At 41.3% G+C, this 25,994-nt stretch overlaps 2 protein-coding genes across 2 annotated transcripts; both read right to left on the bottom strand.

The window, feature by feature from the left end:
* Nucleotides 1–6,401: 6,401 nt before the first annotated feature.
* atxn7l1 (ataxin 7-like 1) lies at nt 6,402–19,858 on the bottom strand. The gene is made up of 11 exons (XM_030776089.1): nt 19,746–19,858; nt 19,229–19,297; nt 16,600–16,704; nt 12,733–12,916; nt 11,922–12,373; nt 10,467–10,549; nt 9,998–10,242; nt 9,403–9,589; nt 9,095–9,216; nt 7,953–8,610; nt 6,402–7,321 (listed from the first exon to the last, which is right to left on the bottom strand). The coding sequence occupies exons 1-11, from the start codon at nt 19,840–19,842 to the stop codon at nt 7,304–7,306; spliced, it is 2,220 nt and encodes a 739-aa protein (XP_030631949.1). The 5' UTR covers nt 19,843–19,858; the 3' UTR covers nt 6,402–7,303.
* Nucleotides 19,859–22,141: 2,283 nt separating this feature from the next.
* On the bottom strand, nt 22,142–25,189 carry sypl1 (synaptophysin-like 1). Its single transcript, XM_030787302.1, has 5 exons — nt 25,118–25,189; nt 23,758–23,876; nt 23,408–23,612; nt 22,839–23,030; nt 22,142–22,270 (listed from the first exon to the last, which is right to left on the bottom strand). Exons 1-5 carry the CDS (start codon nt 25,187–25,189, stop codon nt 22,142–22,144), a joined length of 717 nt encoding a protein of 238 aa, XP_030643162.1.
* Between the last annotated feature and the right edge of the window lie 805 nt (nt 25,190–25,994).

Genomic DNA, 25,994 nt, shown 5'->3' with positions numbered 1-25,994 from the left:
GCAACCAGGAGCGCAAAGCAGTTTCCCATTCTCATGGCACGATTTGCATCGCCCCAATATCCCCTGAAATCTCCTTTACACGGTTATATTGTCAGCCCCAAAACGCCGCTATTTTGAACCACAAAAGACCAGATTAACATGATCAAAGGAATACCCAAGTACAAAATGCACCTTTCAAACCGTAAAAAGAGGCCCCTCTACAGATTGCAGCATGGTCGAGAGTTCGGCGTAAAAGCGGGATGATCCACAGAAGAGATACAAAGGGAACACAGAACGTATCCACATACCACGTAAACATTACAACATGACAATATCTAACCACCCAAAGGTTAAACCACAGCACAAACACGTGCTAAAGACGCAGATGCACGAATTCTAAAACGCTGCGCTTTGCAGCTCAGTGCCACCTTTTCCAAGAAGTAGCTTGGCGCACAGGACCGGTGACCCTTCCGGCTTTGCGCGTCTTCCCACTGACAAAAGTGTACAAGGCAACCAAAAGATAACCCTTTAAGATTAACCAGGGCATTAATGTGTACAAACCAAGCCGTCGGACATCCGTAAAACCGATTATAAAGGTTAGTTTCGGTCAATGAAACCAATCGTTCTTCCCTCCATGCACAGGCAGAACAAGAGAACGATGACGCCATTTTCTGCAAAACAACCACGCTCGGGGAGGCAAAGCGAGAAATGTTTGACTCTCGAATTGACTTCAAACTCCAAATAAAACACCACAAGCGTATTCTAATGCACATGTTGTTGATCTTACCAGTATGAGTCGGAAACGACGTATAAAATCCGTTTGTGGTGAGGACAGCACAGCTTTCGGCCGGGAAGCTACTTCGAGTTTGCGTCCCTCTCAGGAGCTAGCTGGGAATTGTTTATTACGCCTTTTAGCGCCGACTCCCTCGCTTGCTCTCATTCGAAACAGTCCCCCCGTAGCATGCTTTTGTGCACCGTGTGGGCACCTTTCGAACAAAAGGCTGATGCGCAAAGGTGCTATTGTTTTACTACTAGTAAATACTAGACTTGTTCATACCAGACAAGGCGAGAATTTAACCCCTCAGGAACGAAGGTTTCTGTTTACAGTTCCGCACATTTCTGTATTCAGTTCACCTAACGCGCACTACATCCACGTTTCCAATATTAAAAACATTTACAAACTAAAACAATGTTAAAACAATCATTATACTTTCCATTTTTGTTTTTCTTTAAATGTCCTTCCATTGCCTTTGAGGGTGTGTGCATTTTGCGACACTGAAATGGGAACAGTTTACAAAACTGCTAAAAGTTTTCACATATTTGGAAAAGATGTACTTTTAAATATACCATGGACTTAAACCTTTCCACGTATTTAAGCCATTAAAATATTTCAAATGACTCGCAGAAATTAACGTTGACACAGTTGTTTAAACACTTAAGTGCATTTCGCAACGAAAATTTAAAAGTTTATTGAAACACGGCAATGAAAAAGCACCGGTTCAGTTACATTGGACGTAGGCTGATCTGTAAGAAAATTGACATGACGCATTGCATATTCAGGAAAGGCTGCCGAATTGATTTATTTATGGTGAGCTGCGGAACCTTGTAGAACATCTTAATGACTAACTAGTGTATTGTCCAATCATCACTCCGCTGTCATGACAATTTGGATGACCACCTATCAGAAATTTACTCGATTTTTTTCCATCATCAGAGCATGTTACGACTGGGGAATAAAATATGAAGAAATTTCTTGATATGATAAACAATGTTTTAGAGGACCACACAAAATAACCAGATTTTTTTTCTTTTCAATTTCCCCTGCAGGCGCTGCATAACTCCGTTGCCATGGTACTGCAACCTAAGATTCGCGCGCGAAATTGACTTTCATTGGGACACGTGCACATTATTATTTTTTAAATGTTACTGATACAACACTCAGTAGACCACCGTGTTGTCACTTGCACGACATTAGTACCTCACCCACTTCAACAAATTTCAATGTAGAGTCTCCAGCTTCAGAGGAAAAAGGTATTTATATACAGGGGCGTAACCAGCGGTAAGCAGGTAATGTGGTTATATTGGGGCCCGTGAGCGTGGGCTACTTTGACCCTCTCTCCTTTCCTATAACGGTAGTCTGTTGCCTATTACTAGTGGCAAAATAACACAGTTGTGGCGTCTACTGTGCATTTCGCTGTTGCTGGTCATTTTAAAGCTGTGTGTTTCAAATTACTTCTCCCATTCGCTATTGACATTACGTCACTTCGCGTTCTGGTTATGTGAGATGGGCTGGGGGCCCGCCTTGACCACCCTGCATTGGGGCCCGGTGTTGGCTTGTTACGCCCCTGTTTAAATGGCAATAATTCCGTTCATATATTCCGTGATGTTTGCTTCGGTGCTTTAAAAGTATGTTTAAGCAGACCAGTTGAAAAACTTGAAAACGGTAATTGAACAGTCGTCCCTTGGACTTCCTAGAACCCCGGACTATTCCAGGACTCAGTCGCCAAATCCAAAAATCCTAACTGAAGCTGCCTCATATTACTTATGTTCCAAATGTGCAGCAAACATATTTAACTACAATGCCTAATGAAATAACTTACTTTTCACAATGAACCAATTAATTCCATACGGTGGTGAGAACCTCCAATATAACCACATTACCACCTCCCTTCCCATGTCACATGTGCCAAGAGAGCTTTTGTTTTCAAATAAAGAAAATGTCACCATATGGATTCTTATTAGTTACTGTTAATACTCAATTCCAAAATGCAAACATTCTTTCAAAACCTACAGCGCTTGAATAAGTCTTCACTATAATTGGGAGGATGTATTGGTCTACAACTAGTGAATTTTTACACATACTTGGTGTTGATCCATAATGATGAATTAATCAAATAAATCAGTTTCACTATGGGGACAAATAATGCTTATTTCTATGTAGGAACAAATCTGACCGCTGAAGACCTCTTACATTTGTGCCCAAAGCAACAGGTGATATGTGACCCTCCAACATTCATAACAAAGCCAAATATTCTTTTTCATTTCACTTTCAGACAAGAGACTCCAGTTCTGTTTTCAGCTGAAACCCACAGACATTGATCATATTGAAAATTCATGCATATTAAAAAGCACACAAACATTCAGTGAAGAAAATCTGACACTGAAAACAAAACAAGGCAATTAAGCATGTAAAAAAAATGTATTTTTGTAACAGTTGAAGATCAAAACATTGTCAAACTTGAAAATACACATCCATTTCACTGTTGAAAATGCATGGACTCACGGAATAGAGGGAGTAAAAAGCAAATCTTGAATCCCATATTTCAAAGAGTCAGCCACTGACAGACATCTATATGAACACCTGTTTTGGGAGCTTTGTCAAATTATTTTGAAATTATTTAAGTATAAAAATAAGGCCCTGTAATAGACCTGGCTTTAGCACTGAGGCAGTGGACTATACTGCATTCCATATATTTAGATGCTGACATAAAAAGAATGGTTGAGTGGCCTGAATCAGATGCAGTCTTTAACAAGTGTGTATATATATATATATATATATATATATATATATATATATATATATTTTTTTTTTTTTTTAACAGTTGAATATGCAGTCACATGACAATTTGCAATTTGTCCGAACCCACCCTTGACATCTAATGGCAGAGAAGTAGTATGCACAAATATGTAGAAAAATATGTATTTACTAGATGACAGAATCACCAGAAAAATCATTTTGGGCTGCATCTCGGGGTATTTGCTTTTCTGTAGCTCAAATCAACAGGCCCTTTGTATGGTTTTTGAGGTGTGTTGAAGGAGGACTTTGCCATTCTTCACAGGAAATTTCACTTAAGAATGAAATATTTAAGATGCTTTGAACAGTGCCCATAGATACTGACTGTCTCTGTGATAGTTAGCCAAAAGCAGGCTCTGATTAGCATTGGCATCGCTGAGTGAACTCTGAGTTAATGGCACAGAGTGATTAATTTTAAATTTGTTGAAAAAATTATGTCTTTGGAAGGCCAACATTTACATGCTTTTGTTTTATTGTTGCAACAGCAAGAATACTAAATGTTTTGGATGAAAAGTTAGTTTTCCTATTTAAAAGTATTAGATGAATAGATGATCCTGAGATAAAGTCTATCCATGGGCTCAGAGCACATAGAGGAGAATGTCAATACATAACTGACAAAAATAACTGTGTTAAAATATCTTAACATATCTTCAGAAAATATTTCTTTAGATTTACACAGGATAAATTACATCATACAACAGAGAATATTTTTTGCAGCCTTTTTAAAACAAGGTTTAAATGTCACATTAATACTCAGACAGCAATGCCAATAACATTCACGGCGCCCTTTTACTGATCAAGAAACGCTCTGCGTGGTCTGTGACTATTGTGAGTTTTCATTTTAGGTGGACTGTTTCTTTAAGAATGAGGGAGCCTCTATACCTCTTTGGGCAGAGCAGATAAATGTTGATACATTAGGTCTGGTTTAATCCTCTGGTATACTGATGCTCCATTCCTTTCTATTTGTTGGGTAGTTACACTAATAAGAAGGAAGGCAAAGGATCACAAAATCTTAGTCAGTTTATCCCAGAATATTAGAATGTCACTGAAGGAATATCATTCTGCTAAACACATGGCATCGTTCTCAGTTATTACCAATAATGAATAAATGATCATGTCAGACAGGAAAAAAAGTATTTCTTAACAAAGTGTCAAAAAACTGAAGGTGCTAACAGTTAAACTGGCTCCATCACAGATTAATGAAGTTGGTAGCAATAGCATTGTGTCTAGGATGAAGTTTCCCAAATGTCTCCTCAATCACCTCTGCCCAATTCACGTTTGTTCTACTCAAAAAAAACAGTATTTCTTAATTTCACTTATCATGGCCTTAATCACCTGCTGACAATGTGATTAAGGTTCTTATTTAGAACAGACGTGTGTCTGTTGGTATTCATGGAACAGACTGAAAAAGAAAAGAATACATAGCTCCTAGGTAGAACATCAGCAATACTGAGCCATATCCAGCTCCTGAGTTTTGAGGTGATAGCATCATACATTGGAAACTGGAGTGAAGACATGTTTTTACCTATGGCAGCTGGCGTACAGGTAGGTTTGCAGTGCAGCAAGGCAACAAGGTAATAATAAATGTCAAACAGGAGGGATGGCCATAGCACCTACATGTATGTGTGTCTGTGTGTGTTTGTGTGTGTGTGTATTTTCTGGAGGGTAGAGATCAAGGTGATGTCTTCCATACAGTATGTACTGTTGCCAACAAAACAGCTGTACAAATCTTGGTATATAATTCCATATTCCATATAGCCAATTTATATTATAAACAGAAACACATTAAAGGTCTTGGACAAAGACAAAAGTGCAAAGAGAGGATTCTTTAGAAGTTTTTACAGAGTTCTGCCTCCATACAATCTCATACTACTATCTGTCCAGAGTAATAAGTAAGATTTAAGGGCTTCAATAGACCACATGGAAGCAGACAATACTGAACTAAAATAATCTATGATGGTACCATTTGAGATGCTACAGTTTACCTGTAACATTTTGTGGAATAATTGTGAGGCTGCCACTGCCTGATCAATCCTGTTATATATTGTGCTGATGTGAATCCAGATTTGGACAAATAGAATACTGTGCATGGAAGATTTGTGACAATGTTCAACGTTTGAATAAACAGAGAGAATGTCTGCCATGCTGAGGCATGCCCAATAATGAGTAACATTTCAATCAGGAGCATTTCTGATAGTGACGATATCCTAAAGCATCTTAAAGATGTAACAGCTGTGCTGGAAGCCAAAGATTCCAATTACTGTTCTCTCCTTCAATTTGTTTTTTCCTAGTATCTCACCAGCATGTTCATCAGAGATGCTGACACATTAAGGAAGCCTTCATTCAGAGTAAACTCAATGATATCATACACAAAACAGCAACTACCTGCTCGCAGACAATAACAAACAAATTGAAATCTGCCAAGTAAACCAGGTAACCAAACCTCTGAGGCATGCCCACATTAGGAAGAACCACTATTTACATATAAATATTATATTTATATATATAATGATTTGTATGTAAGAAGGAAGTCTCCCCAGTGTGAATGATGTTATCTTTTCACTTCTTTCAAAAGGATGATAAGAAACAACCATACGCTGGAAAATGCTGGGCCCAGTCAATAACTATCCATGGGTTATGAGTGGGTATGTGTGTGTATGTCTATGTCTATGTGTGTGTGTGTGTATGCATGTGTGTGCGTGACCACGGAAAGTACAAACTTATTTCAGCTCAGAGTTACTAATAATAAATACAAAAAAATAATAAAAGATATGTACACTTTTCTTCAACAATAGGAACTCTATAATAATACTTTAAATTCTTAAAATGACATACAAATATACTTTTGCTCAACATCTGTAGCCCTACTCTTGTAAGTTAGAAAATTAATAAAGAAATGATAAATTATTTTACAAAATCCAACACTACCCTACATTGTTTTCCTTTTGGGTGCAAGTCCTGACACTGTATTCTTTTAAACATTTGCAACAGAAACAGTATACTCAAAAACCTGAATTCATCCTATTTATAAAAATACAGCTTGCCAAAAAACGTCTGTAAAATATTCCCTTGGTTGAAACCTTTCCTATAGGGCCTGCTGTGTAGTCCAGGCTTCAGGACATTAAGTGCACTTTATCTAGACTCTGTGGAGAAGCTCTTCCAATGTGGAGCCGCCCTTATGACGGACGGGACGGGAACACGTTGTGTCAGGTTGAGAGTTGTCCTCAGCAGTCAAACTTCCCACACAAGCATAAGGAGGAACATGGTGCCCCCTCCCCCCCCAAAACTGATACGGAAAAAGAGACATTGATGAATGTTCAAGGCATGAGCCTTACGCCTGTGCATTTGATGCCGTGGAGTCAAAAACGAAGAGAAGCCACATCTCTATAAACAGGGTCGTTTGTGAAGTGTTGATCTGAGCGCAATGTGCTCCTGTCTAGTAAAAAAAAAAAACAAAAAATAAAATCTGAGAAACACTACCCAGTCAATAGCAGATCTCCTGGAAGAGTAGGTAGATTGCAGAGGGAGTGGTGGTACCTATAAAACTCCTGGTGGACATACCAACTGAAGAGCCAAAGCAAGAGGCTTTATTCACAGTGCTGACAGAGTCATGTACCAGACTTCAGGCTAGATCCTGCGCTTCTGTGCTTCAGAAGCCTGCGACGCGCTGTGTCATATACAGTCGGAGTGGAGCTGATTTCACATCCACTGGACAGCTCACCTCTGTGTCCATCTTCCAAAGCCAGGACATCAGTGATGAATCTTGGGCTGAGAAAGGTATGTATGACATAAACACAAGATGCAAGAGTGAAAAAGCACAGAATGTACAACATTGTTTGGAAGTATCTGTGTTTCATATCCACTGTCTGAAATTTTTTCTGAATTGTTTCATAGCCATTCCAGTGTAGCTCAAGCTGCATGACCTGAATTAACTGACTTCCACTCCCGTTTGAGTTGTTGTGACACACATACTTTGATTAGTGCTGGCACTAAGTGCCTTTTTTCAGGGGATTTTTATCCTGTTTTCCTCCCAATTTGGTAATGCCCAATTCCTGTGTGTTTTCTAGTTCCCGTCCCTTGCACAACCACCATGCCAGCAAGGGAGGGAACATACCACTACATTTCTCCTCCAATACATTTCACATCAGCCGACCCTTCTTTTCACTAGAGCATGGGAAGCCACAAACCACCAACCTGACCAACAGAAGAGTCTTTTGTTCATGTGGAGCGTTGTGTTTGTGTTGACGGGAGCCGCACCCCAACCTCTGAGATGGCGGGCTATCATCTTTCCGTTGTGCCACGCCAGCGCCTTTTAAGTGCTTTTTAATATACGTGTTTGTAACAAAGACAGAATGGTTAACTTGATTGATTAACCCCTCGTCATAAAAAGTTTCCTCACCTGTCTGGAGAGCGGCCCGTGGGGTGTCTCAGGCACAGAAGAGGGCAGACTGGCACTGTTCTTCCGTAACATTCCATCCATCCCCATCGTTTTACTCATCTTGCTGGTACGTTCGCTGGAGCCAGAGCTCTTGCGCTTCCTCCCTTCCGTCAGGCCGCAGGGCAGGGTGCTATGGGGGAAGGAGACACCGTGCTCCCCTGTTAGCGCCTGGGGCAGGCCTAGCTCCATGCTGCCGTACCTGTCTGAGTCTCTGGGTCCCTGCCCACCGCGCCCCAGCGGCCTGGCCTTCACGCTCAGAGCAGCGGTCCCATTGCTGATGGGAGCCGGACCCGGAGGGTTGTAGCCGTTCCCGTTTTTGCTTCCGCAAGACCCCATGACTGGGGTGGGAGGGGGCTTCCTCTTTTTGGCTCCCTCACCTGAACCTCTAGGGGACCTGCTGAGTTTTGTTCTCGGCAGTTTGAGACCGGGGTCTGGATCCCTGATGCAGAAGACCCCTGCTCCATTATGGGGGAAGGCAGTGGAGTAGGAGACCATGGACACTCCATCCAGTGCAGGAGTGAGGCCTGGTGTGGGGATGAGGGGCGAACCCAGAGAAGGAGAGACCTCCGAGGCACTGGGAGAAACACTGAGCACACTCTCTGCAGCCAGGGGTACTTTCCTAGCACACACAGGATATGACAACATCAGTATGGGGCAAGAAGATGAGGTAGTATTTTCTGTTATTGATATGAAGGTTTCAACAGGAAATTTTAGTTCTGTGTCTGAATCTAGTAAAAATCCAGTTTGTTCTAAAGACAACATGCTACTCTTGGATTTACATTTAGTTTTACAAATGATCAGTAAGCTAAAAAAAATAAATAAATAAATAAAAAATCTGAATAGCCTTGAACAACCAGGAACCTCCCTCTCTACAGGCATGAATTCTAGCACAAGGGCAAGCTAATCAATGTCTCAAGCCACACCTTATTAATGGCATAATCCAACCCCCGAACAAATAACCCTGTCATTATCAATATTAATGGCAGGGGTATTCGACTGGGGTTGGAAGAAAATCTTGCAGGCAGGCAGATCTGTTTGAGGATTCAACTCTTGTTGTATAGTGCTACATCATCCTATGAGTGCAGAGATGTGTCTCTACTCACTTCCACATCTGAGAGTTGACATGCTTCTCCACCATGCAGTGGACTGCCAGCCTCATTCTGTCCCATCGCCTGTCAAACACATAGTGCCCTCTCCCCATCAACCTGCTGTTGAATGTACAGCACTAAGGGAGGGAGGGAGAGAGAGAGAGAGAGGGGGGGGGGGCGTAGTGAGAGAGAGAGACAGAAACAGGGACAGAGACAGAGTAGAGAAACATACACAGACACAAAGGAGTGCATTAATTCTATATGCCCAGTGGCAGGTGTAATCAATAGGAAGAGTGTTTGACAGAAACAGTGGGTTTGCCTACACTCATGGGCCGTGGGTGGCGCGTAGCATAATGACAGTAAGCCCTCTCTGCCTCTTCAGGCAGCTCTGCCTCTCCTTCATCACTGGATAGACGCTCATCCCCCAGAGGCCTCTGCCAGCTGGCCACAGGCTCAGGGGCTGGTACTGACATGGAGCTTAGGACCACCGCACCCCCACCCCCAGAGGTTCTGTGCACACAAACACGAGGATGGTGCATCAATAATACGCAGATATGCATGTGCACAAACAAACAGTACACAAAAACAGCGGAATAGAAAGATAGGGGAGAGAAAGAAGAGTGGGAGAGGTGGCATTTCAAACTAAAATCAGTCCTCAGAAGAAGAGAAGTGATGTGTAACACAATTGGAAAGTCCTCTGAATGATTTCAATAACACTGATCGTCTTGAATTAGGTGCTAAATGACACAGAGCCCCAACCAAGAGGCACTGGGATGTAATCAGTTTCCAAGTTCACCATTTCACCAAGACGATACTCAAAACATATATAAATAATACAAATATTATCTACAAATTGACCGTACACATGTGTGAAAAAAAAAAGTACGGAATATGTTTTAGTACCATTTTAAAAAATACCTGTTAACATGCGCATTTGCTAGTCTTAGTTTAAGAGTGGGCGTGGTCTTGCCGTTGTGGCAGCTGGAGGGCACAGTAGATGTAGTGTCATGTGACTGAACCATCTGAGCAGCCTGGTTGGCTGCCGTAGGATCCCGTTTGTGCCCTGCCTCTTTCTCCTTAGCACGTCCCTTATGCTCTGCCAGGAGAATATCGAAATCTTTCCTCCGCCCAGGCACCGCACGGCGATGAGTTAGAGAGTGAGTCTGTGAGAAACACACGTGTGCTCTTTTACACACTATGTCTTGAAGTGCATATATTTTTTGTTAACAATGATTAAGCATTTACCAGTATATAAACACTAATGAACCGCCCCAGAGGACACTAAAACACTTCAGATATAAATACAATGAGGAAGCGATCTACTGAGCGGACAGATAAAAAGACACCTGGACAGAAGAAAGCTCAGTGCACAAAGTTAAGTGCAAACCTTGCAAGTGAGAGATCGGGTACATGGTTTTCTTGTCTCTGGGTCCAAAACCCCACAGTGTTTATTGGGGTCAAATACTCTCCCTAGAATAAAAATATGACATAAGTATGTTGTTATTAAAAATATTCTATATTAATATATACTTCTGTTTAGTCATACAGATCTTCATATGATTTATGTCAGCAAAAACTGGACTGAAGTCGTCGTACCAGTGTGTTTTTCTCTGACACATTTTGGACAGAGGAGTCAGATTTCAACTCATCCCCACCACGTGATTGTTGTTGTATTGGAGCAGATCTTAAAAACCACTAATGTGCTGAAAGGCTACACACATCCAAATTCTTATAATGGCAGTGTTGAAGAAGTAAAGCACACCAAAGTTTAACAGTTTTAAAATGTGACACACTTCTCCCATCCCAGCTGCACCACAGACAGGATCTTACTGATATCTGACAGCATGGCCGTAACACTGACTGTCACATAGTGTGATTCATACTGAAAAAAGACTTGACTTATGCCTTTAAACCAAGTAACAGCGAACCTCCCTGGATTTAAAAAGTTCACACACTGACCTCTGTCAACCCTTGTATTGTCCATTACAATATTTCATCTCCTCTAAATCTCTATAATCTGGTCATGAATCTTGGGCCATGAATGTTCTGGAGCAGAATGTCAGTGGCTGGAAGAGTAGACTCTGTTTATGGGGAGCAGAGGACTTGGCAGCTGAGGCCTAAGAATTACACTCTATAAATCAAGCCCAGAGAGAGTGGAGCCGTGCTCAGTACAAACAACATATGGAAAGGGATGAACTAACCGCCTCATTGGCAGGCTAATTAACTATGCCTGTCCCTGAGAAAAAAAAAAAAAAAAAGTTACTACCACTGCATTAAAGAGCACAGCCTCCAGTACACACTCACGCACAACAAGCACTTAAGAACCAAGACAGGTCAAACATACCATATAACATATGTATTTGGTTTCTCTGTTTGTCCAGAAAAATGGGGCAAATTAAGAGGTGGCCAAGTGATGGTGTTTGATCCCACCGTTCAAATCAGAGTAAGGCAAGTCTGAATGTCAGCATCAACAACAATCACGACAAATCTCACTGACTGGGGAGCAAAATATTTTTAGTCATATCTTGACTGGAAAGATCTTGTATGTTGTCATAAACACAGCTGTGAGTGGGGTACTGCTGCACTTTATAGCCTTTATTTAGCAAATATTAAAAAGTCCCTTCTCTCAAGAAAGAGCTTATAAAATAGAGAAGTAAAAGTACTTTCAGATCAGTGAGAGCTGGTGCCAATTATGAAAATGTCCATCCTAAAAGTTGAGATGTGTTGTTTTCCAAAATTTACCTTTCACCTCAGTCATTATTTTCAGAGGCTGCAATGTGATATAACTATAAATTCAAGTTTTTTTCTCTCACTGTTTGATAATCTGTAATCCTGTGCTTACCTGACACTCTCTTATGTCTGTTGCCCTTGGCTGTGCTCGGGGGCTTCCTGTCTAGAGGTACAGGCAAAGGTGAAACATTGGGCCTTTTGTCCAGTGAGGAAGGAGAAGGGGAAGCATTGGGTCTCCTGTCCACTGACGAGGGCGAAGGGGCGGGGCGTTTGTCCAGTGGAGAGCGCGACGGGCTGGGCCGTCTGTCAATCGAAGAAGGTGGTGTGATAGAGCGGGGTGTGGCGGGTCCACGACCATTAAGGAACTTGTCCTGGGCTTTATGGGAAGCCTGTGATGTGTGAGAGGATTTGATGGTACTAGTGGAGGATGGAGAGGAAGACGCGGAAGAAGAGGAGGACAAAGAGGTGCCAGAGTTGGAGGAGGTGGAGTTGACTTTGACATGAGCTCCTTCTGTTCTGCTAAAACATGGCATCTTCTCCAGACTCACCACAGGCAAGGACACACTGGAGAGAGAGAGAGAGAGAGATAAAGAGAAAGAGAGAAAACACAATGAGAGTGGGGTAGAGAGAGCAGCTTTTAGGAAATCACGTCAAAACACATTTTTAGAAAAAATTACACTAAATGAACTGAAAAAATACTTCACAATACCAAATTACAAAGCCTAACTTCAAGATCTCTGGACATAGCACTTCATTCACAACACAGTTTTGACAAACATGCTGGCGAGTCTCATTAGGATAAAGTTAAGGCTATGCCTTAAAATGTCGATTAATGATCTGGACGACACACACATTATATTTCACGGTAACAGAAAGCTGAACCGGTGATGACAACAGGTAATCTCAAACGGCTCTGTACCCACCATGCCTTGGCGCGAGCTCCTTTGGGTGGATACACAGCGAGAGGTGCTTTGTTGAAGCGTGAGTGGGGGTAATCTCTGGGCACGCGGAACGGCAGTGCATCCACGTCACTCTGGCTCAGGGACATTTTTGGCTTCATAGGAACCAAAGGGGTTTTGGAGGAGCCGGGAGATCCGTGTCTCTTCTCTGATGTACGAGGGACAAACATGCAAGGGAGAGACGCAAACATACACGCAAACACCGAGAAAAACACGACCACACACAGACATGCCACCCACAACACATACGTCCGTAATCAGGATATGAATATTCACCGTTCATGTTTCAGAACTGAAGACAAGAGACAGAGAAATGAAGAGCAAAAACAAACTCTATGTGACATAGGGTAAACAAAACTCTACGGAAAACCATGCAGCCTGAGATGAGAACTGTTGTGACTGTTTTATGTTGTCCTCATTCTTTATTATGACACTTCTTAATAAATCATATTAATCACGTTATTCACAAATATTGTTTGCATTGGCTGAATGACCTTGGATTGGATTCTGTAGAATGCATAAGGATTTAAACAGAAGAACTGCTATACAGCAGTAAGTGAATGACAGGTAAGAAAGGATCTGGAGAAGGAGGAGTAGAGGAGAGGAGCAGGCACTACACTTACGGTTCTTGCTATGCATGGCTTTGGGGTGGGGGTGGGAGGGGGAAGGCTGTCCTCTCTACTCACTGTGCAACTAATCCCCAGCTACCTGAAAGTCCAAAGGGGCACATCAAAAAAAAAAAAAAAAAAAATCAAACACTCAGATGAGGACATTAGACAATTTTAGTGTTTTCGTTAACTTTCGTTAACAGACTGCTGATACACCCTGGGAAAAGTTCGCGGTAAGCGTGATGGGAGTAAACAAGCGTTACTATACTGCCAAACAATAAAAAAAAAACTATCATGTTTATCTTCAAAAATGAATAATAGTAATCCCCTCTTGTCCTGGCAACTGCTAAACAGTTTTGGCCAGCGCACAGTCTTGAGCCTGCCAAGAGATCTGAGCAGCTCAAATGTGAAACACTCTTCAGAGCATTCCCAAAGCCTTAGTTTAACTGTTCTCTGTCTTCTGACAGACAGCACAATGGGCAGCAAGCTCAGAGCTCATAAGCAGAAAGAAATGTCTATCTCCAAAATGTCCAGACACCAACCAGACACCGGGAACAAAAGAGCCATCTTGAAGTCCTTGCTCATCTTAATGCAGGGCAGGTGTGTAAATAGGTCAAACAAGGTGCAGCAGCAAGTGGTGTCAGAGGAGGCCAAAGTCCAGTCTAATCGCAGGTATGCAGCTGCTGACATGCAGCCTTGGGCATGGGGTTTGAGAACCAGATGCTGCAAATGTCAATGCCCATGTGATACTGGGAGGAAAGACAGGAGTTAATGAAACGTGCAGAGAAAGACCTCAGGATCTGCAGGATCATCATATGGCACCTGTTGCAATGAAGGTCCTCCAGTATTGACAGAACATGTCACTGAAATTCAGCACTAAAGTTGCTTTTATGTAACAGGTAGTTGCAGAACTAGGTGTTGTGATTGTAAGTCTAAATCCACATTCAGACTTGGTTTTGTTCTGTTTTGAGTGCGATGAAGGAATACGAACCACACCTGACTACCCCCCCCCCCCCCCCCAATTTAATGTGTCTCAATCCAAAGAAGGTCTCATTTCCCAATTAAAGCACAAGACATATATAACAGTGCAAATGCTAATCTATTACAGCACAACCAATGCAGTAAATTATTGCAAATCTAAAAAAAAAAAAAACATATTCTAGTTTTTCAAAACTGGAACATATGTGAGAGAGAGAGAAGGAGAATTCCACTAGAGGCCTAGAACAAAAGTCTGACAAATCAACACTTCACCTTCTTTTCACAATCAGAGCTGGAATGCATCTCAGTATCTTCTAAAAAAAGGGCATATTCTTGCAGATGCAAAACATGATTAAAAATGTCCAGTGCAGACAGGCAGTGATGTTCTCATTTCCCCCAGCAACCACAGGAAGCCCCTGTGCAGTGCAGCAACGACACAACTCAGCTGCGTTTGTTTACATCCAGCTGCCGACAGCAGGAAGCCAGCCGCCAGCTAGCCAGCACAACCCGGCCTTAGCTGTCTAACACACTCACTCTTAGCTAACCAAAACTAACAGCGGCCTGGGAGAGACTGGAGCTAGCACAAGGCCCACATGGATCAACGGTCTCAACTCAGTATAACACAGCTTTACCCTTCTTATCTAAATCAGTACTTACTCACTCTGTCAGATCTGCCAACAGCAAGGAGAGAGAGCATGCATGAAAGAAAGAAAGGAAAGAAAGAAAGAAAGAAAGAAAGAAAGAAAGAAAGAAAGAAAGAAAGAAAGAAAGAAAAGAAAAGAAAAGAACAGAAAAGAGTGATTGCAAGAGGGAGAGAGCAGGAGACAGAGAAAGACGAGAGCAGTAGGGGAAACAGTGTGCCTCCTCACTGATTGGAGGCATTCTCTTTTTTGCTTGCAGCTCTGGTGCTGAATAATAGCTGAACACACAGTGTCGGGCAGCTGTAGGTATGTGCGTGCGTGCGTGTGTGTGTGCGTGTGTGTGTGTTTCTCTTCACTCAGAGGGGTGCTTCACGTGTCTTAACCAAACCCTCCCTCCTAGGAGTGAACAGAAGGCGAGGGTGAGGACGTGCATAAGCGAAAAAGAAACAGAGCGAGGGGGGGGGGGGGGGGGGACACCCTCTGAGTTGAAGTGGGCAGGCACAGGGCTGGAGGCAGATGTGAAGGAACTGGAGCAAAAGTGAAAGTAAACAAGCCACACTGCCAGAGAAAGACAGGTGTAGTGTAGCTACCTCAAAACTCTACCACCACAACAGCACCCTGCTTTGTTGCACAAACAAACAGAACACATGGGCCTACACACACACACAAGCAAAAATAGAGGGAACCAACTCTGAATTCTAGCCTCGCAACCATATTTAGCACACCTGCCTTCTTTCAGGTTGACACACCCCAGTCATTAATATTTTTCTCACAGCAACCACCATCTCTAAAATCACTGGAGGCAGTTCATTTCCTCTGGCATGTTGCGGGGTGATTCATTGCGCTGTTAGGAGTTTAGCTAGGTTAGTGGTAGCAGTGAGGTTACTGGCAGGCTCAAGCACCAGCAGCGAACACACAGCATCACAGTCTGCCTGTGGCTAAAGCACAAAAAAAAAAACCTTGTACATACAAAAAAAAAAACCCGAACAAACAGAATAAAAAAAAACATAAGTAAAGAGACATTTAGGTAAAGAAACAAAATGAGAAGAGCCATTTGTCTGCTGCCACTGTCCAGTGCTGTGAGGAGGGAAGGTTTCACGTTGTTGCCTTGAGGCTCAGCTGAATGGAGTCACAGCAGGGATATTTGCAAGAGCTCAGATTTCAGTAGCACGCTTCCCACGTCTCACACTCAAAGACACACTCAAGCAGCAGCCACTCCCCCCCCCCCAAAAAAAGAAATACGACACAAAGTTCAACACTTTCGGCCTGATTCACATAATGTACCAGTCAATGGGACAGCACCTGCTAACAAGGGCTTTTGAGAATGGTTATGATAAAGAGAATTATACGTTTAGGAAATCTCTCAGGATTTCAGAGCCTCTGAATAATAAGTTAACACTGATCTATCACAAGGGTACAGATCATTAAAGGCAGCACTACATGTCAGTCAAAACAGGCTTTCTTAGTTATTCTTAACCCTATCATACGACTTAACCTGCAGCATAAGATAGGATACAGCTCTGAACGTGGAGAAAAGAATTCCCAGAGTGCCTCAGTCAGTGTCACACCTCTCGACATGTTACACGACACATCAGAACACTCACGGTAATGTGTCAGGAGCCCCTGAGGTTTAACCACTTGGTTGCAGACATTGCATATGACGAGAGAGAAATCCTCATGGGTTGGAAATTGGCCATACAAGTGCATATCTGCAAGAGAGAGAAGAGAACTTAGTCTATCCTCTAGACCTGTGGTCAGGAATGCACGGCTTGTAAGACACATACTTCTTTCCTTTTGGATTTTTTTTTGACAAAAAGTTCATGTACTGCATACTTTCTAACGATCATTGCTGAAAAAAAAAAGGAAACGGTAAACTCAATGAATGTGTAATGTATAAAGTTTATGTACACTATCAACAGAATATAATGATTTTTTTTTTTTTTTTAGATGTAATTATACAAGTCCAATAATGACTGGGGAACGAAAGCTCAATTTTCATTTGGAAAGTGGAGTGGTGAATATGCTTGTGTCATGTTCAGGTGAGGTTTAACTGGCTGTCAAAATGTATATAGTACATTCATTCATTATATGAAAATGTTTTATCAGCATGTTTGAGATGCTCCAAACTGCTTTTACAGGTAAATGTTCTTGATAATCGATACACTTAGTAATTTCTCCATTTTGCCATTTTTCACAACCTTTTTGATGTTTTGAGATTTTTGAAAAGTGTAGGGATGCACTGATTGTGAAATTTTGGGCCGATACCAATACCAATGTTTCCAATAATAATTTGGCCGACAGCCAATGTTGTTGTTGTTTTTTTTTTGCTGTTTGTTTGTTTATTTTGTTTTTGCTGTTATTTATTCCCCCTTTTGTGCCAGAGAAACAAAGAAATCTTCATTATAAAAAAGTTACTGTTGAACGAGTCAGACCGCAAATAACCAACACATTTACCCAGCGCAAAACTGATGCTACACAACAGATAAACATCGGCCACTGCCATCAGTGAATGTGATCTTATTTGCCGACAGGCCGATGGCAGTCAACAAGGCGAATGTCATCCGATACCGATGTATGGCCAATAAATCGGTGCATCCCTAGAAAAATGTCATTTCAGAATTATGTTTTATTTGGGTCACGTTGGCAGAAGAGTCCCTGACCCCTGTTCTGAACATGGGTATTTTCCATCTACTGGTCCAGTAAAGTCTATGTTGTGTCTTGAGCTACGACTTCTGACATTCCTGTCATCAACTGTTATTTTTCCTGAGTCAGAAAGATTGTCAAAGTTTCTGAAGGTGTAGACGTGGCCACACTATCATGTATTATTCAAATTAAAGTGAACCACCAAGCAACAGTGTCACGACTGACACCTCTGACAAAGCTTAATGCCCAAGCCAAACTAAACCATCTCTAATATCCAACAGACCTGGACCAATCAAAGGACTTCCAGCACTAAAAACTGCCCGATGCATTTCACACAAGAGAAAAATAATCTGGTGTTGATGGAATCACTATTTACAAAAAAAAAAAAAAAAAAAGTACTGTACTTACAAAGGCATGAGAGCAATTTCCTTAGCTACTGCCAAGGCAAATAAGAACAGAGCATGTAGCTTACGGCTGCATTTGCACTTGCCAAATCAGGACTGGGCCAAAACTACTAAAACAATCTGCCTTCGGTGAATGAGCACATTTTAAACCCTACCCAGGCACACACAGTCCATTTCTCACTATCTGATGGCCGCGCAGTGAATGAAAACAAATGTGTTTGTGCCGCGACCGTTAACGGCATAAAACAAATTAAAATCCTCTTAATGGATGAAGTGTACCACACATATCTAATCCAAATATTTTATACTGCCAAAAACATGCTACTCACAAATAATGTCACTCACTATTTATTTAACATTTATCCATATGTCATTTTTTCGTACATCTTTCATTTCAAATAAGAAAAAAAAAATGTTTTGTGCGCTGCCATCCATATTGCTCACTACAAGGCCAGAGTGCAGAATTTCACATCATGCATTACATGCTGTTAACCACAGGCAAGTAATGTGTCACTGGTGACGTGATGAGGCCAAGCCCGAATTCCCTTCCCTGTCTCTCTCCCTCCCTCTCCACACCTCTGTCATTACTACAAAGCCTTAGCCTGGGACTGTAACTCATCAGGGAGAGGAGGAGCCTTTCTGACCTCAAGAGTAATGACTGCAAATTGTGACCCTGGTGAAGTCTGTAACAGAGGAGAAGCTGTCAGATGTGGTGTGCTTTCTCACTCTGTTCAAGTTCCAGTGGAGCAGGGCAACTGCACAACACCACTATCTTAAACTTCAGAGCCCTGTGTTACTCAAAACAAATGTATGGAGTTACATTAAAGAGCTTTGACACCTGAAAAAAGCAGGTGCATCCCTCAGAGGACAAACCTGACCAATTGACCAATAATACAGATTTACAGGAACGTCACACTCTATTTATAACAATACATATACTATAAATCAATTTAATACAAGTCTGACATGAAACTAACATGCAAAATTTTTACAAAAGAGAAAACCCTGAACATGCAAGCTCGGGGACATAGAATACTCTTCCACACGTCGAGCAGATAAAACTGTCGAGATAACACACGGAGATGAAAGAAACCCATTTTCTAGCGTCTTCAACATGAACTGTCAGTTTCGTGCATAAATGACATTAGTTGGTGCAAAACTGCATACCAGCATGTGAAAGTCTTACCCTCTTTATTAAGTTTAGTGCCCTCTCCAGAGTTCAACAGCTGCTTTCCATGATTTTCGATGAAAAAGTCTACAACACAGAGAACATAGATACTGTCTTGCAATTTCAGATGAGATACAGCGGGGGCTTCTAATCGAGACAGTTAACTCTGGGACCAATGTGGTTTGCAAACACGCAAGTAACTTACAACTAGTAGGAGCTAGGTGGCTGTGTTGATCAAACAAGACACGCTTTAACGATAGCCCCTGGCTCGACTTGCACGCGAACAGTAGTATGTCACGTTAAATACATTATTGTAAAATAATGTGAGCAAAAGTCAGCATTTGCCCTTTACAGGGATAAAATATCTATTTGCATGATTATGCTCTCGTTTGTTGTTAGCACGTTATTTACCACAGCACAGAGATGTATGGAGGACACTCAGCTAACGTTAGCTCAATCTCAGTTGAAAAACACTGGTGATAACAAGTAAAAATATAAATAAAACGGTATGAAAATCAACATGGCATGTACTTACTGTGTGTGTGGTGTAATTTTGCTGCGTCAATGAAGACTGACCACGGTTTAGACAGGAACGTATCCAGGCTGAGTAGTTGGCGATCCAATGTCGCCATTGCTCTTCCTTCTTGTTGCTTTGCTTTGCAGAGTGAACTGCGAAACAGTGACAAGTATCCAAGATGGCCGCCGAAAATACTTTTTTTTTTTTTTTTTTAAAAGAAAAGTCCGTCGGTCTACGGCATCAGTGAACTGTGAGGAGAGGTTTGACAGCCTTCCACAGTGTGGAAAATAACAGTTTTAAGCGAGAGAGAGATCAAAGAATTCATGGAATATATATTTCCACATCACACCTTGGTATCTGCATAACGTCAGTAGTTAGGATGTAGTTTAGTAGTTTACTGACATTCTATTAATAGAACTCCTGATCTGTGGCAGCCGGGGATCATTTTTAAGATAGTCATTGTAATGACTCGAATGGTGGAAAAAACATTTTCTGTACAACGAAGATGGAGTAATAGAATTAAGATGTCAGTAAGCTGACAAAGGATATATTTAATGATGTCGTTCGTGTCCTAATTCTTTTCATTTAGATCACATACTGTGCCCATAAAACTACTGTAATACATATGTCCAGTAGGCTACATATACAATATAACTCACATTCGTCTATTAAATGGATTGTAATCGAGCTTACGATTCCAATGTTTTCATTTAAGCTACAAGCTGCTGCTGAGCTGGTGTGTTCATGTGGGATTTTGTTTGTTTGTTTGTTTGTTTTGGGGTTTTTTCGTTTTTGGGGAGGGGGATTGGTTGTTTGTTTTGTTTTGTTTGTTTGTTTTGTTCCAAATATGTGCGCGTGCAAATCATTACCCACCTATCATAACGTACAGCGCAGCGCATTTTCATGTCTAACACACATTCATATCCGTTTTGGTTATGGTCACTTGGCGGCAGCAGTACATCACGGAATACAATTAGGACTTGCACAGTTCTACCTCACGGGGCAATCGTAAAGCCTCAGCACAGCATGCGTAATTACCAAATAAATGAAATAGACTTAACTGTTCTTACGACGATCACTGATGAACAAGCAAATTCACAAGTGTTTTTAAAGTATCTCTGAGTATGTTTTCATTACACAGAAGTTGTGCACAGCATAGACAGTCTAAAAGTTCGTTTAACCCTGGTGAATTACTAGTGTTCCTATTCTTCATTGCTATACAGGACAATTTTCTTTTTTTATTATTATATTTTATCCAATTGTGATTTACTACACACCTGAACAATAACACACAGGAAAGCAGTGAATGGTACCTAAATATGGCACAACTGCTCCTAGTGCAATTTTACATGGCCGTATAGGGGCGTTTCCTCCAGATAATATTGTGTTTGTTCTCAGACAAATAGCAAGCATTGAAGTCACGGGATGGACAAGCAAACAAAAGCTTTATTATGTCAGAGAGACCTCACAATTTATTTGGGAGACAAATATCCTCTCTCCCGACTCCCTACTACCACCTAAAGCTCCACCTCTTTCCAAGTGGCATGCAAACATCCGAAACATCCAAAGCCTGAGAGTGTAAGGAACCTAAATAAACACATTAGATTTACTTTACTGGCTCTCATTCTAAAACATTCTAAGTGCAAAAAAGATGACAAATGGGCGGTTTGAAACTCAAATGGAGCTCTGCCTCTGAGAGAAAAATGGTTTTAACACTGATGTACACTCAAGTATCACTTTGGCAGGATTAGAATATAATTTTACAAATGAACAAGAAACTGCATAACAAAACAAAACATGCATTAGGACTGTGTACCATGTAAAATCTCTGTGCTCCAGGTGAAAAACAAACATTCACAATTTAATAATATATTTGCAAAAACTATTTAAGAGGTGTTGGCAAACAATTAAACAAAACTAAAAATAAATCAACAGCCACAGTAAAAGAATGACTGAAAATCAGACGTGCAGAAATTCTGTATTCATTGAAACTAAAATAAAAAAATGAAAAGAGTATCACAGGTTAACACAAACGCCAAGGAGACTTTGAAGACATGCCCAGTGGTAAAGATATTCTTGAGAAACATGGTAAACAGATGAGTCTACAGAAACAAAAGCCACACATTGGATAAGTATATGTGATGGGGTGACTTGACAAACTAAGCCGGGAATGCAACAGTCATTTCAGCACTCAGGTACAGGTGACAGATGAGCATGAGCAATCTGTCAGTGCAAGAACAGTTAAATGAATCTTGAAATACATGTGCTTATGATACCATAGGTCTCACAGATGTGAGACTGTATGGAGAGTGAGGAGAGAAACAAAGGCCAAAAAAGAGGGATTGCTATAGAAACCATGGACATTCTTCTTCACAAGTTTCAAGCCAGGAGTGGTGGTTTCCTCAGTGAAGGCTTTAGATAGGGGCGGGGACAGTGCCACGACCCACCCCTTGAGAAGAGAGTTTCTGAGAATGCCAACGTGTCTCCTTGTAAACAAACCAGGCATTGCCAGCCCACACCACCAGGTTCAAGTAGCCAAACACCTGCAGAAATAACGCAGCAAAAATTTCTTAAAAATCTTCAAAAATTGCATATTACAAATTTACATTGTTTGAACAGTTAGTTTTGCTGTGATTACACTATCAGGGGTGCATATTATCCATTCTTTTGGTCTGCAGAACACATGCTCAGAACCTTTACACCAATAGAGATGTGTGTTACACTTATCTGCTGTAATAAGACATTCTTACACTATCATGAGCTACCCTTCTGAGCTCTTTTATTTTCTGTGACAAGTAAAAAATATTGCCAGGATTTCATCATTTCCTCATTGCTCAGTGTATAATTCTGGTAAATGTGAAGCCAGTGCTTTTCAGACGGCGACCTGACTAGCATCATCAGGTGAAACGAGGTTGAAGAGAGCACTATTCAGAGCACTAAACGAGGTTGAAGAGAGCACTTAATTACTGAATACTACATTAATGTCACATTAACAATATCTGTTGCAGAGTGGCAAGAAGAACTATTTTGCGGTCACACCAAATTAATAAAATGCTAAATAGAATTTCCTGGGACTAAATGGCATGAAAATGTCTTCAGGGCAGAACTTACCACAGATACATTAAGACTGCGGAAGCTGGCAAAATCTGTGACCTCACATGTTACATCGTTTTCTTTGCAGAGGGCAAGAGTGGAAAGAATTCCTGCCGTGTCAGTGGCATCCTTCACTGTCTGCAGCCCCCTTGCCCATGCTGAAGCGCACACCAGCCAGAGGAAAGTGAGGATGGATGTCACTACAAAATCCTACCAGAAGAAAAATAGAGTGGACACCTGTATCAAAATCCCTTTGTATGATCAGCGTTGGAGATACAACTAAATGTGAGGATGGTACAGTGATTTAGGGGATACAGTGCCATATGTAGCAGACACTTCCTTCTTCAAGTATTATGCTCCTAGGACTGAGGTCAAAGGCCACAATATAGTTTATTTGAATCATGAGAGAACCATTGTGTAATTTCAGTCATATAAATGTTGCTCTTCAGTAGGTTACAAACAGATCTGAAAGTAATGGTTACAGAAACAGGCTTGCTTGTAATGTGTTTGCTTAAGACAAACTGAGAGCCTTTTATACTTTACAAAAACATGCCGTACACATGTTAAGAATCAGGTGGCACACTCACAAACATAGGCCCAAAGTCAGAGTCCCGGTAAACGTGCATGTAGCCCACATAAACCAGAAGTGCCGCCATACAGTAGAGGAATGCCAGGGTGGCAACAGCTACAAAGAACTCTGCTGAGGATGATGAGTCTCCCACCAGATGGGTCTCAGCCACTGTATGATTACAAATGGTTGTGTTCCCTTCAACAAGCAGCATTTGGTTTAACCTGCAAGTCAAATAAAAAACCACTTTATGAATAGTTTTTCACTTTTATGTTCAAAAATGACTTCGCAAGACATGGACACCACTATCTTCAAGAAGAAGGATGTAAGTCACTGATGAGAGAACTTGTCCCTTTGGCAACAACTAACCTGAAGGGGTATGAAAAAGTTGCATTTAAGGTCTCATTCACGCCTCCACCACAGAATACTGAAACCACATTTCTGCCAGCATAGCCACCACAGCTTCCAAAGGCAAACACAGCTGTAAACTGGAACAAATGATGATAGAAATCATTATTCATACTGAATAAACAGAAATCCCACCAATCGAAAAGAGGACATGGCAGCTTTGATATTCTAACAAGGTTAAGCATACAGCATTTCAGCCCTCACACATGCATATGTCCTGAGTGCATAATGACAATTCCCTTTGAGTTCCAGAATTAGAACTCAAAGAAGATTCTATTGGTCCGTCTTCCATTGAGGGCAAACAAACTGAACCGGAGGGCAGTGAAGTCATTCTAGAAGCAATGGCACCAATGGCTCCATGGAAACCAAGAGGAGCCTTCATTGCCAGTGTGGCCGTTACTGTCTGTCGAACATGAGAATGCCGTCTCCGCTGAATGTTGAGCTTTCAGAATTCACTGCCTTCTGTTCACATTTTATGTACTTGAACTACAATGCTAAGGCTAGGATACGGGGTGGGGCAAGGCTGTTTTGGGATCTGCTCTTTGAAACAGAAATCTAGCCGTCCAATTTCATCCAGATGTTTTACTCCTCTGCGAGATACATCCTGTTTACAAACTCATTAACTTATGATGACTGTGTTGATGCCTAATTGGCGCCTTTAGGGATACGAAGTGTTTCATCTCCTCTTTTTTCAGATGACCACAGGCAGCGACAGATTATACTCTTAGAATGCAGAGGAAAAACAGCTGAGTCGGTAATTCAATTTTCCATGCATACACAGCATTCTTTTGACCATGTTAAACTGGGAGTGAACTTAATTAATGACTTTTTTAGCGTATGGTTTCATGAATAAAGCCAGCGCAAAATAAAGCGCCTCTACTGCCAAGCCTATATCATTAAAACCTTAAATTGACTGGAATGTGTTTGCAGTTGCTCAGAAATTCTAATTTGATTGTCGAACGAAAATGGTCAAAACTTAACGAGTGTGCGCAGAACAACTCCAACAATAAATAACACTGAGAAAAGTAGTCACGCGCCTCTCCTATGAAGGCAAAATTCCATCAAAGGCAAGACTGCTTTTCAAAGAGAAGTGCAGTTTAACATTTAAAGAATACTTTACATGTATGCCTAATTGTTCTACATCAGAATTGCAACATTTACCACAACGAAACACTGAATAGAGCATAAAAATGCCAAAACCCCAGTAAAATAAAACAACAATCCATCTAGGCCTTGTTCTCGTACTAAAGCTGAAAACCCTCAATATGCATTAAAACTGCAAGAGTAGAAAACCGTAGTTCACAGAGGCTGTAAAACCTACCCACTCCACCACTTTGATGAAACCCAGCGGTTCCTTAACAGGAGCCAGGTTTAATCGGAATCCTGTCATCATTTGTCCGGCAACCTGAGTTTTCTTCCGTTAAAAAAAGGATCAAATTTGCAGCTTGGTCAAGTTTTCCTATAAAAATCCAAGTTTGACAGTGACGTGGTTCTTTAGCTCCCTTGGTAGTGATGCTGCCCCTCCTACACGAAGAAATAAGTGCAGGAGAGGTGAAAAGCAACAAATATAATTTCGTTGATTTGTCATAAAATAATTTGAAATGTAACTAACCACTCACGGGATGGTCTCTTTGCACCGTTAACTAGCTATTTACAGAAATACACATCTGCCATAGTTTTTTTTTCCCCGGCAGCGCATTAAACTGGATACTTAAGACGCTGTGCAGTGGGCTCCATTAGCATGATTTGTAATGACATTCCCAGTTTTCGCATAAGAGTACCTACTCTCTAACCTGGTCGTTATTGTCATTTCAGTGCACTGAAAGTTGCCTACTAAGTAACGAGCCTATAGTCAGTCATGTGATTTAGAGCACAGCATACCTGGAAGTCTCAAAATTCTTTGCTTTCTTACAAACCGTTAATCGCTTATTTATATGGGTTTCAACAACAGTAATAACGCCCTTGTATGGAGGAAAGCAGCGAACGTTGGGAACTGAAGTTCTGCGATCGTATTGTATCAGCATAACTGTACGACAGAGAAGCATTTGAGTACAATGAATGTAGTCAGTGGTTTGATTTGGTCTCTGCATTGTCTCGTAATCGGAAAGAAATCCAGCTACAGCCAGTATGATATTGCTTTTTATTTTATCGTCCACACTAAAGTTCCTTGTACAGTTTAACGAATCAAAAGGTGACTG

Source organism: Chanos chanos, chromosome 1 (genome assembly GCF_902362185.1).
Source record: "Chanos chanos chromosome 1, fChaCha1.1, whole genome shotgun sequence".
Taxonomy (NCBI): Eukaryota; Metazoa; Chordata; class Actinopteri; order Gonorynchiformes; family Chanidae; genus Chanos; species Chanos chanos.
Note: the sequence above shows the minus strand (reverse complement) of the source record. Positions and strands in the feature narration are given on the sequence as shown.

What these genes read in the sequence shown, in the direction of transcription:
- atxn7l1 (XM_030776089.1), bottom strand. Translation starts at nt 19,842, where the DNA reads ATGGCGACATTGGATCGCCAACTACTCAGCCTGGATACGTTCCTGTCT. An exon ending in GGGGCTCCTGACACATTACC is followed by an intron (nt 12,917 to 16,599) that starts GTGAGTGTTCTG and finishes CTCGTACATCAG; the next exon opens with AGAAGAGACACGGATCTCCC. An exon ending in CCCGATCTCTCACTTGCAAG is followed by an intron (nt 10,243 to 10,466) that starts GTTTGCACTTAA and finishes TGTTTCTCACAG; the next exon opens with ACTCACTCTCTAACTCATCG.
- sypl1 (XM_030787302.1), bottom strand. Translation starts at nt 25,189, where the DNA reads ATGATGACAGGATTCCGATTAAACCTGGCTCCTGTTAAGGAACCGCTG. An exon ending in TCATCAAAGTGGTGGAGTGG is followed by an intron (nt 23,877 to 25,117) that starts GTAGGTTTTACA and finishes CATTTGTTCCAG; the next exon opens with TTTACAGCTGTGTTTGCCTT. An exon ending in CTGACTTTGGGCCTATGTTT is followed by an intron (nt 23,031 to 23,407) that starts GTGAGTGTGCCA and finishes TTCTTCTGGTAG; the next exon opens with GATTTTGTAGTGACATCCAT.